Raw genomic sequence first — 12643 nt, forward strand, 5'->3', positions numbered from 1 at the left:
TAAATTAGACCACTGCAGGAGTTTTAGGTTTTTAGAAAACAAAATTGTAAAAGCAGGTATAAAACTTCACATTATGCTCTGTGCAGAAGAGAAATAAGTTACCTTTCACTGTACCGATAATGAAGGGGTGGGGGGAGGATGGGAAAGGAGGCAGGGCAACAAAAAGGCCCGTGTTAGTGCAAACTGAGTGTCATGTTCTCATTATTCTAAAACCGAGTCCAGTTAGAGATCTTGCTATCATTTAAGCAGAGAATCTTGTGAAGTCACAGGAGTTCAACAGGTAAAGTACTATGCCACGAAACCAGCATACCAACTTGAAAAGGTAAGCACAGGCTCAGACAATTTAAACTTATCTAGCTAGACACATGAATTCACTTATACTAGCACCAGCCACCTATGAATTTAAGCCCTTTTCGGGATTTGTAAATAATGAGTCAGTGTGAGCACTTGAAAAAGTTATCAACAGAAAAAAAAAAAACTGCGACTTTAAAACTTTAGCTTAACTTAAAGTTACATGGGAAATATGAAACAATCGGACTAAAAGCTCTTTCTCAGACAGATTTGTTTTCCTTCAACCTACACTAAAAACACACTTAAATCTCAGTACACTTGAAAACAGTACACAAATATATATATATACACACATATGTAGATATGTATGTATACATATACATATATATACATATATATATGTATATATAGAGAGAGAATGAGGATCTAAGTTAGTGCTTCTCTGTGTTGGAGAGGTCACAGCTAAAGTCCTAGTGATATTGCCTCAAATTTTTACCCGTATTTAAAATAAAAAGTCACATCAAACTAGTTCGGATGTCTCTAACCATAATATCCTAACTGCTCTTCTAAGAGTGCATAGTTGTTGATTCATCTGGTATCTCAGTGATGAACTATCACAAAATTTTAGAATGCAAATGATTACTTTTATACCAGAAAAAAAAAAATGCTGATAATTGCACTTTGTTACCTTTTGCTTAATGAAATGAAAACATCACAAGGATGAAAAGAAATCCCTCCCTATGCCATAATCTTTAAGAGCACCCACTGCCATGTTCAAACTCTCTCAGCTTCTTAAATACTGACAGCACTTCTTGTATCATTAAAAGATGAAGTTTCCCCAAGCACAAGATGCCAGTGAGCTCACTAAGGCCTGCTACTCATTAAAGTACTTTCTGAAGACACTGAGGATAGAGTTTAGCAACAGCACATTCAAAATGCCGGCCAAGGTCCCAGAGCCTGTCTGGAGTCTCGTACACTTTCATCCATTGGTCAGTGATGTCATCATATTGGTAAAGGGAATTTTTCCTGCTGGTTCTGAAGACATGTTCTTCAACGGTCACTTGAGTAGCTCGAACAAATAAATGTAGTTTATTCTGAAAAAGTACCAGTTTAAGGTATGGATTTATGGACTCATCACATGGAAAGTCCTTCTTCCGAGTCCATTTATTTAGTTCAATATCATAGGCTTCTACAGTAAACATACGTTGATGATTTCCACAGGTTCCAGCTATGTAGTAGATAGAGTCCTTGTATACAGCTGCTAAGCCCTGGATTCTAGGCACAGTCATGGGGGTTAAAAAACCCCAGTAGTCTTTTTGAGGCTCATAGAAGAGGAAAAATTCTCCTAAAAAAAAAAAAAAAAGAAAAGAAAAGAAAAAGAAAAAAAAGAATATATATATTTACATGTCTGTTTTTGGTTTTATGTTGAAAAGTATAATTTTCCAAATATTTCAATTTCTAAACTATTTCTTGTATAATCTCCAAAGATACATTCTATAGTATAATAGCTTAAAATGTCTTCATTCCATGGCAGAACATAACACAAAGTATTATAGTTAGACTGAATTGGGAGATTTGTAAGAGGTAGATACAAGGAGTTACCTTAGCTTTAAGGCAAAATAATAGTTGAGAGCTTGGCTCCATTTATTCTATACATGTGTCTATTTTAGAAAATATATTTTAAGCCAGCTCTAAAAAAGCATTATCACTAATGGTTAGCCAGTAAGACCAGAGTATGTACACAGCTTCATCATGAATAAGCCACTCCACATTTATGTGCTAATTATTTAGTTAGAAGATAGCACATGGAATTGTTCAGATTGACTTCTATGGGCCATTAATAGGTTTACTTTGGTGCTGCTATAATGCAAAGACAAATGTAAGAGGAGAAAAGGTGGCTTTAATATGATAGAAAACACACAGTTCATGGAGTTGACTTCGGGTCACTTTCAACTCTATTTTGATGATAAAAGGGGGTGCTGAGTCAGACTGCCAATATAAAAATGTCCAAAAGAATTAAACCAGTGAAGATGTACAAGAATTTTGCTAGTTATAACATTGTATAAAATCCTTCATTTAAAAATCTTGATCAATACTCCAGTAGCCACATACAGTACAGTATAAGCCTCTAACTATTTACATCAACTTTATTTATATAAAGAGGCTTTGTTTAGATTAGAAATACCTACTTCTAAACTGAGCTTCCCCTTCAAAATTGTTTTGAACTAGATTTACTCTTAACTACAAATTGAACTGCCTACTTAGTAATAGTGACATTGTAATTTGAATTCTTCTTAGAAGAGCTTTTTAAACCGCCAGCTTTTAGTTGCACATCACCTTCCCTCATTTACTTTTTTTTTTTTTTAACATTTTATGTATTTATCTGAGAGAGAGAAAGAGACAGAGATAGAGAAAGAGAGAGAACGAGAGGGAAGGAGAGGGAGAAGCAGGCTCCCCACCAAGTAGGAAGCCCAGTGTGGGGCTCGATGTGGGACTCGATCCCAGGACCCTGAGGCAGACGCCCTATCAACTGAGCCACCCAGGTGTCCCCCCTCATTGACTTTTAACAGGATTCTTAAAAAGGCAATAGAAAATAAAAGTTTCTAACAGGTACTACCTCTCAATGAATTTCTTATAAAAAGATGACTCACAAAAAAAGTTAATTTTTAAAATCCACAGTCCCCTTAATAACTTAAACCAGATAGGTCATTAAGAAAACTTTCAGAGCCTCAGATTCCTCTTATATAAAATATAACCTCGGATTAAGCAATATTTATTTCCAGGCCTGAGATTCTGTTAATTCCTTGTTACTTTGTTTTAGTATTCACATTAGTACATAACCTTTACCTTCCAACTGAAAGTCTTTTAATTAATTCTATCAAATGGTCAGCCAGCAAGAACAAAATATATATAGCAAAGCATCATCATATGGAATGATATAACTTATCCAACCATATTGGACAGGTTATACATCCAGGCTTATATTCCATTATTCGGCAAGACCAACAAACCTAATCATGTCCATTCTTCTATTTAACAAAAATAAGGTACTAGATAGTGATACTCCTTTTGGAGAATTAACTTGATATTGAAATTTAAACAAATGTGTTCAGGCATTTCTAGTCAAATAAAAGATGAGAGCGAAGAACATATTCTTTTAAATGGTATAAAAGCTAAAAAATCGTTATTTCCGCAGGAGTCACCCCTTTTTTCTTGTTTTATTAAAGTAATAGTGTGAGGAAAACATATAAAGCAATTAAGAAACCCAGATGAAAGGGGTGCCTGGGTGGCTCAGTCGTTAAGCCTCTGCCTTCAGCTCAGGTCATGATCCCAGGGTCCTGGGATCGTGCCTGTTTCTCCCTCTCGCTCTCTTCTTGGTTTTATTCTCTCTCTTGCTCTCGCTCTCTCCTTCTGTCAAGTAAATAAATAAAATCTTTAAAAGAAAAATTTGCTATCACTAATTAGAACCTTGGATCAAATATCTTATTTATACTTACTTAGTCCTTCTTTCTACTCCTACTACATGATCTTCGCCAGAATACTAGCCTTCAATAGTTTAAACAAAACAATTTTCTTAAAACTAAGTATATTAGGGGCGCCTGGGTGGCTCAGTGGGTTAAGCCTCTGCCTTCGGCTCAGGTCATGATCCTGGGGTCCTGGGATTGAGCCCTGCATCAGGCTCCCTGCTCAATGGGAAGCCTGCTTCTCCCTCTCCCACTCCCCCTGCTTATCTCTGTCTCTGTCAAATAAATAAATAAAACCTTTTAAAAAAATAAAATAATAAAGCTAAGTATATTAGATAGTCCCTCTTATAAAGCAAATGTAAAGAAAAAGGTAATACCTCAAAGCTTTTCAGTGAAAAAACTTGAAAACATATCATGGAAGGCATCATATGCTGCAGTGAAATTAAAATCTAAAGACTATAATTTCAAGGGCACCTGGGTGGCTCAGCATTATGCCTTCAGCTCAGGTCATGATCCCAGGGTCCTGGGATCGAGCCCCACATCAGGCTCTCTGCTCAGCAGGGAGCCCGCTTCCCTCTCTCTCTGCCTACCTCTCTGCCTACTTGTGATCTCTGTCTGTCAAATAAATAAATAAAATCTTAAAAAAAAAAAAAAGACTATAATTTCAAACTCTTTATAATTAAGTTCCCTAACCTTTGAAATCATAAGGCTTATCACAAAATTCTTCATTCTTTTTCTCTTTTAAACTAATCAAGTTCCATAAGAAGTAGCTGCTACAACATCTCTTGATTATGTATTATTAAAGAGTAAAACAGTCCTGAATCAAGCTTAGAGTCAAAAATGGCTCTGAAAGTCTCCCCAAAATGCTGAACAGGTATTCACTAAATTATGTTTTCAAAATACTTATCCCCCATGATGTCAAAACACAGTAAGAACATAAAAAACTCACAGAATCATTTTAGTATCTTAGAGATCCCTTTTTTGATTCCAAAGTTCACTGCCTTTATAATTCCTTTAAAGAACAGACTTGCAAAAAAAAAAAAAAAAAGAAAAGAAAGAAAGAAAAGAAAAGACTCACAACAAACAGTTTAGGATAAGAAAGCAGGAGGAGTCCTCAGTTAAGAACAAACATCTGTTTTAGCGTAAGTACGTAAAGGACATTTGACCTACTCCCCTCTCCTGGAGAATAAACCAGTAGGCACCTACCCTGTAAAACATAGATCTTCTCTTTGTACTCCACAGCGTTATGAAACTCCATTGCAACAGGCATTGCGCAAACGCTCGTCCAGCAATTCTCTCTGCTGTCGTAGCACTCCACGGATTTTAGTGAGTTTCTCCCGTCACCTTCATAAACACGACCCCCTATTGCATACATCTTACCACAGCAATACACCAGTTTGCAGCCTATTCTGGCTCGCAGCAAGGGGGGTTTGGAAAGCCACCTATTGGTGGAATGGTCATACATCCAGAAATCATTTTCTGCCTTATGGTCGATGGAGACCTCGCTGCTGCTGGGCCGGTACCCTCCTGCAATGTAAATATCATTATCTGGTGATACAAGAATCCCAACTTCTCTTAGATCATTTGGTGGCTTGCATAGTTTAAACACTCTTCCTGTGACTATATCTAGACAAGGCACTGTTTGCTTCTTTCCTGAGTGTTTGTGGGCAGCATCAAAGCAAATGATCATTTCGGATGCAGTCATTCCAAGTCTCTGTGTGCAGCCATTAGTATTGGATGGGCCCTTTTCTACATAGCTTTTGGCTATAGCCTGTGCAAACTGAGGTGGAATTTTCTCTATAAAGGCCTCTTCCATCAGAGGAAATCGTATGCATTTGGCAAAAATTTCTGGAAGGTGCACTTCTCTTTCATTCTGTTCATGTTCAAACCACCTTACGATGCTTTCATAAACATGCTCTTCTCGGTCTACGTTTAAATCATCACTGTCTAGGATACTTATCAGTTGGTCTTTTGTCAACTGGAGAAACTCTTGTTCTTTGGTGACACACAGAAACTTTTTACGAATGTATTCTTTTGATCGATCTCCGAGTTCCTGATGACCATAATGATCAGCAAAGATGAAGACCCCAATAGAATTCTGTGGGTCCAAATGACTGATCATGTACTTAGCACATTGGTCTTGGATGGAAGGAATCTGGAAGATGCTAGCTGCAGTGAACAAGGCTTGAACATTGGCCTCTGTCAGAACCACTCTGGAGGTGTAGGCATAGTTCAACACTAAATCCATTGATTCAGCTTCAACACCAACTATTCGAACTTCTTTTTGAGTACTTTCTGTAAGGCCGCTAGTGAACATGGATCTAGGAACAAAAGAATGGTTAATAGTATATATGCACTCCAAATAAAAATTATTGTGACAAATTTTTCAAAGTATACAGTTACCTTACCACAAAGATAACCTTGGAGACTGAAAATATTTTAGTGTGTTTCCTGATATTCTGAATGGGGGTGAAAGCTGATAATCTAGAGTAAGGATTTAATCTGACTAATCTCAAAAATTCTATTCTCAGGGCCAGTCCACTTTTTTACTTTTTCTTTTTCCTTTCTTTTATTTTCTTTTCTTTTTTTTTTTTTTTTGTTTGTTTGTTTAAATTCAATTAGCCAACAGATAGTACATCATTAGTTTCAGACACAGAGTTCTATAGGCAGGACACCTTATTTTCCTTGGAGCCCCTATCCAGGAGTCTGGTCAAGTTGCCTTAAGGACTTGAGATATTAACTCACCAGACCAATCAGAAAATTTAACAATACCTATAAGGTGTCAAAATGATATATTAGCATTACAGACTGTCTGATTGAACTCTTCATGTCCCAGTGGAAGTGTACAAGGCAACTCGTCCCTGAAATCTATCTTTAAAAATCTCATCTCAGAAAAACAAAATGTTCTTCAGAAGTTCTTGTTCTCTACTTCCTTTTAAAACTATTTTCCCTTTAAACTATATTCCCTTTAAAATAAAACTATATTCCCTTTGAAACTATCCTTCCTTTTAAAACTATTCTCTTCTGAATGCTTCCGTAATCGTTATAAGGAATATAAAGAACTTTACTTCACTTTCTCTTAGACATTTTGAAAACCTTTGCTTAATGAAATATACTCAGTTTTCTCAAAGCTACCATATTTTACCTATGTATATCTGAATATAGGTAAAGATTATACCAGGTTAACAGAATGCATACTTCTAAAAAGAATTTAAGAATTAACTGATGCTTTGGATACAATGGTTTTGAAAAATCCCAAGCTTTTGCCTTTGAAAGCAAATTTGTTTGTTTATTTATTTATTTATTTCTAATTTAAAATGTCTGTGCATTTTGGGGACTTTTCTTGGCCAAACATTAAGTAGCCAAAAGCCTGGCTCTATATTTTAGTATTAGTCATTTACATACATCATTTGCCTTTCCCCTTCCTCCTTTAAGGCTTCTTTCTAGGCTGCTCTTAAAATTAAATACAAAAATCAACTCAAAATTCTTTTAAAAAGCCTTTGGGGAAAAGGGTTGTTTGCCCCTAGGGTGCTTAGTACATGTCTATTGAAGAAACTGACCTAACATTGGTGATAAAGTTGTTTACGCAGACAGACCCCTCTCATTTTCAAGTGTTAGATTATTAAAAAAAAAAAAAAAAAAATCCTTAAACTGTTAAATTGTAAAATACAATGAGAAACACTGGGGATATACATGGGTACAATGATAAAGCTTGTTTGCCTGGATGAACCATCTTTGAGGCCTACTTGATCTTCTACAACATAAATTTTAAGCTTAATATCACATAGGCTTTTTTTTCATGATTGAAAACTAGATCTCCCAATGTATAAGCTGGTTTTCCATTTCAGGTGCTGAAAAACTTAGCTATACAGCTACCAATTAAAAAGAAAAATAAAGCCCTTCATTAGGAAAAGATTAACTCCCAAAGGAGAACATTACCACCTACCCCTTTATCATGGGAACTCTACTGACTTGAATAGGCTGGCCTCACACACAGGAGCACTGTGACACTTGATGGTTCTCTGTTCTAACAGGATCTATCTGTAAATGTTACGTAAAGATGGAACCCTTCCTCACACAAAATCCTGAGCAGCAGAAAGTATCCAATAATCATGCAGATTTTAATTCTGACAAGTCACTGGGATCATGAAGCAGCCATGCCAGATTTCAAGCTATTTTTATTTTTTTTCCACCAGTGATGCAAGACTTCGAAACTATTAAGTATGTCTTCCTAGATTTCACATAAGGAGCAGCACCAGTGCCAAGAAACTTCTCTAGCAAGAGATAAGAACCTAAGCCTTGAGTTTTCTAGCCAAATACCTTCATCTGAATTCATGCATCTTATGCTTAGAAAGTTTTCCAAGCATTTTCCTTAATTTCTTGTAATTAAGAAAATCTACTGTAGCATACTTCTTTTAAAGTGATTTGTCTAAGTCTTCAAACTAATTTTAATTACAAGCTAGAATATAAAACTTCAGTAAGATACAGACATTTTCACTTTCAAGTTTCAATTTTTTAAAAACTATTCAAATCTAATATACAATAGAAATTTCTCAAAGGCAACTTTAGAGGGGACCTACTCTTGTTCATTAAAAGTCATAATAGTGACTAAGAAGCCTGACTCTGGAATCAAACCCAGCCTCTACCACTTAGGAAGTAGTTAGATGATTTAGGCAGGTCATTTAACTTCCCCAAACCTCAGTTTTTCACATGTGAAATCGGAATAACTGTGCAGAGACAGGATGGTAAAGATATATAAAGCAATATATGTAAAGTAAGCTTAGCCCAGAAGTTGGTAGTAGTAGTTATTACATATATTTAAATGCACAGCTGAACTAACCATATCTAATGGGTAGTCTGGATAATCGAATCCCACCAGTAGCTTCCATTACCAGGCCAAACTTCATACCTTCTGTGTATAGGAGTTTCTTCTTTTTTTCCTTCCACCTCACTCCCTTCTGATGGTTAATACTTAACAGTCCAATGACCTATCCCTAGGCAAGTCTAAATGGTTACATCATAAGCATCAGACTGAAGGGACTATATTTAACCCAGTATTCTGAGAAAGAGGAACCAGAAACTACTGTCTGGAACATTACACTGATATATGCCCTATAAAGGTAAGCACCTTCAAAGGGAAAAACAAAACAAAACAAAAATACCTTTAGAGCATAGTTGAGATTATCTCACTGTCATTCAGGCACCATTTCTGAACAGTGAAATGCTTAAAAAAGTGAGCACTTTAAAAACAAAAGTTAAACTCAAGCAGAAATTGTCTTTATCAGTGATCTCTTCTCAAAGTATGAAAATCTTTGTTAAACCCCAGTTTTGAAATTTTACAGTTCTAACGTTTTGATACACAAAGAAGAATGGAATGAAAAGGAAAACTTAAAAACACTTCTGGAAATCATGGAAATAATCTTTAGTCTGGAGCCTAAGATATTCATTCATTTTTATTTCATTGCTTTCACCCCCATAGCATTAAAACAATCTACTGAATGGTAATTTGTTTTCAAAAGAATGCCCTATTATGTTTTAAATTCCAAGAGTTACATACACCAGAGCACTACGCCCCAAGGATAAGTTTTTGGAACAAATTCTAAATCAGCACCATCCACTAAAACTTCCAGTGATGGAAATACTCTACATCTCGGTGTTGCAATTGTCAGCCACTACCTACATGTGGCTACTGAGCACTTGGAATATGGTTACTTTGCCCAAGAAACTGAATTTTAAATTCTATTTAATTTAAAACAATGAGGAGTGCAAGTCTAGATTTTGTAATTATGCACCTGAGACAAACAAAAACATACTCACTAACTTAAAAACCAAAGACCCGAATTCTAGAAGAATCTGTCAAGTCAAAAACAAGGGCTCAGTAAAATAGGGCCTGCTATTTATTTTCAGGAAACAAACTCATTGGTTTCATTTAATTGTCTCACCTGCGTTTTGTAATCAAGTGGGCAACACTGAGGAATAAAGGGAACCCGGTGAGGACATCAAACAGAAGTTTCTACCATCACCATACCTGAAGTAGGGGCTGATCGCAGCAAGAACGTTTCTATGACAGGAAAAGGTTTTCCCGTGATCCACTTCCACTACAATGTCTGTCAACTGTCCTTCATCGTACATTGTTTTAAGTTGCTTAAGAATACTGCACGCATGGAAGGGGTCCATGGCATCGTGGGCTGTGTCTGAAGATGGAATCCCATTCGGCGTTGGGGAAGACTTACTTAAATCTAGGAGAAAAACGTACAGCCACAAGAAGTTCGGAGCCCGTTACGGCGTTCACGCTCCCCCCCCCAACCCCCCGCCTACAAAAATACATCTTTGTACATATACACGACCAAATGGGACGGCGGGCTGAGATCTGGGGCGAGAGCGAGGCTGCGCTGCAAGTTCAAACACCAGCCTGCTCCTCCGGGAGCCCGGCGAACCCGTATCCCGTGCTCGCGGAGGGACTGTGCAGGCAGAGCCGGCGCCGTGTCTGCGGCGACTCCGCCGGGAGCCAGAACGTCCCAGCCGAGAGCGAGCGCAGAAGCCGCACGAGGGAAGCTCCACGGATGGCGGCCCGCCAGTGCCCCCTCAACCGCCTCCTGAACTGGTCGAAGTGGTGGCGGGTACCCGGCCTCCCCATCGCTGCCCGGCCGGACCGCCCACCGCCCTCCACGCCATCCATCCTCCCTCCCCTCATCCCTCTCCACCTCCCCATCCTTCTCTCCGGCTCTTCATCGCCACCTCCTCAGCTCGCAGCCTGAGCCTGGACCTCGGCCCACCTCTCCCGCAACACACCTCCCCAGCCACCACTACACCCACCTGCCGACGCGGCCATTTCTCGACGGGGCCCCGGCTCCAGCTATTTAAAGAGGAAATGTCATTTCGCTTCTCTGGCTCCCGGGTTCCGGCTCTTCTAAGCTTCACCTGGCCAATGGGGTGGCCTCTGCATCCGGCTCCGCCCCTAGCCTCCGAGTTCCGTGTTCCGATTGGCCATGAGGTGCGCAAAGCGTTTCGGGAAATGTAGTTTTATTGCCCCCGCTCCCGCGTGGTCCGAGTAGGGCGGAGGCCCACGCCGGTGATTCTTATTGGCTGGTTATGGCGAAGGTGGAGAGCTGGGAATTCGCCAGCCTGTGTCCGTGGGGCGCGCAGTGCCTGCCGGGAGAGGTAGTCTTCTGGCCGGGGAGAGCTGTCATTCTGAGGGGCTGGGGTAGGGAAAGCTCTTGAAGTGCGAATTTCCCCATTTTAGGCCTCTCTCCAGGGACGCGGCTCTTTATTTATTTTTATTTATTTATTTATTTATTTTTACCTTGTTCTTCACTCCCTAAACCTCTCGCCAGGGACTAGCTTCCGGTAGGAAAGCGGACTCTGCGCGAGGGCTGTTGGAACCAGAAAAATTTGGAAATGGACAAGAGGGCTGTTGTCCAAAAATGCGAAGGAAATCTGACGCTCCACCCTGAAGTAAAATATCAGGAGGCTCAAAGGCTAGCCATCTCTGATGAGTCACCTGTGACACCCAGTTGAAATTGCAGCGCCTTGGCCGAGTGCTCTGGCTTCTGCAGATGAATTGGGTCTGGTTGCAACGGCGGCTCCCGATCTTCCACTCCCACTCGTGCCTTGCTTCTCCCCGAACACCCGGAGAACACCTGTTCCACTTTTAAGAGCGCTTGAACAGCGTAGGGAGAGTCAGGATGCTTTCCTTTTTGCGCCTGGGAATTAGAGGAGCTAAGATAATTAAGTCTGAGATTTCTTGGGAAGACTTATTCGAGGGTGCCCTGAGCCCGAGCCAGGCATCGTTACTGAAGCCCGGGTGTTTTTCCTTCATCAAAATGTGAACTTAGATAAGACCTTTTCATGCTTGAGCACTGAGGTCCTTCACCTGGACCCTGTGAATAAGAATCACTGTCCCATCGGCCTCATAGGCTGCCAGCTTTTGGAAGGAAAGCAGAAATTTTTACTGTGGGCAGGTTTTGATTTCCTTGTTTTGTATCTCGAGCATGTAACAGGGTGTCTGGCACATTAGAGATACTTAATATTTTAAAAAATTAATGGAAGGCACAGAGGAGCTAACATTGGGAATGCTATTTGCAGACCTTTGAAATGGAAGTATTATCAGTGAATGGGAAGGAATTTTTAGTAAAGATATAGTTAGTCTCTACGCATAGCTTTTCTAACACTGAAAAGATCAAACAGGTGAGCTTCTGGATAAAGGATTGGAATTTAAGTTGTGATTGAAAAAAAAGATAGAGAATAATGAAAAACAATCCAGCTCTCCTAGCTCCACTGAAAACTTTAGAGCTCAGAACACTATAATTCCATTCCAGTTAACACGAATTGGTGTTTCCTTGGGCTTGGGATATATAAGCATTGATATACACTGTGTCGATCTGTAAACCGTGTCTGCACAGCTCTGCATGGATAAAATTGATTTAACCTCTGTTACTCAGAACCTTAAATTACCATTTTTATGATCTCAATGTTATTGTTTTCTAAGTTATGAAAATGGTAGAGGTTTCTTCACTCACCATGTTGAAGATTAACATCTTCAACATGTCAACATCTTGATAAAAAGGACATCAATCCTTAGGGATTTAGCAAATAAAAATACAGGACTTGCAATATTTAGGACATAATTAAAGTAAAATATTTGTTATCTAAAATTCAAATATATTTGGGTGTTCTGTATTTTATCTGGCAACCTTTGCAAACCTGTTACAATATAGATTTTCTGGTTTGCATTTTGTTTTTGTCCTCATAATGTATCTAAGCCCTAAGAAATTTGGCCAGTTTCCTTTTTCATTTAATTCTCATCTAAGGAACAAACAGACTTGACAATATTGCTTAATTGATTAAAAGGAAGTTTTCTGATTCTTTGACTCACAAAAATTTCTGAA

General features: G+C 38.8%; 1 protein-coding gene across 1 annotated transcript; it reads right to left on the reverse strand.

The window, feature by feature from the left end:
• Positions 1-696: 696 nt before the first annotated feature.
• KBTBD8 (kelch repeat and BTB domain containing 8) lies at positions 697-10728 on the reverse strand. Its single transcript, XM_082728543.1, has 4 exons — positions 10572-10728; positions 9784-9994; positions 4962-6076; positions 697-1636 (listed from the first exon to the last, which is right to left on the reverse strand). The coding sequence occupies exons 1-4, from the start codon at positions 10585-10587 to the stop codon at positions 1173-1175; spliced, it is 1806 nt and encodes a 601-aa protein (XP_082584669.1). The 5' UTR covers positions 10588-10728; the 3' UTR covers positions 697-1172.
• Between the last annotated feature and the right edge of the window lie 1915 nt (positions 10729-12643).

This window comes from Mustela nivalis (assembly GCF_964662115.1).
Source record: "Mustela nivalis genome assembly, chromosome: 1".
NCBI lineage: Eukaryota > Metazoa > Chordata > Mammalia > Carnivora > Mustelidae > Mustela > Mustela nivalis.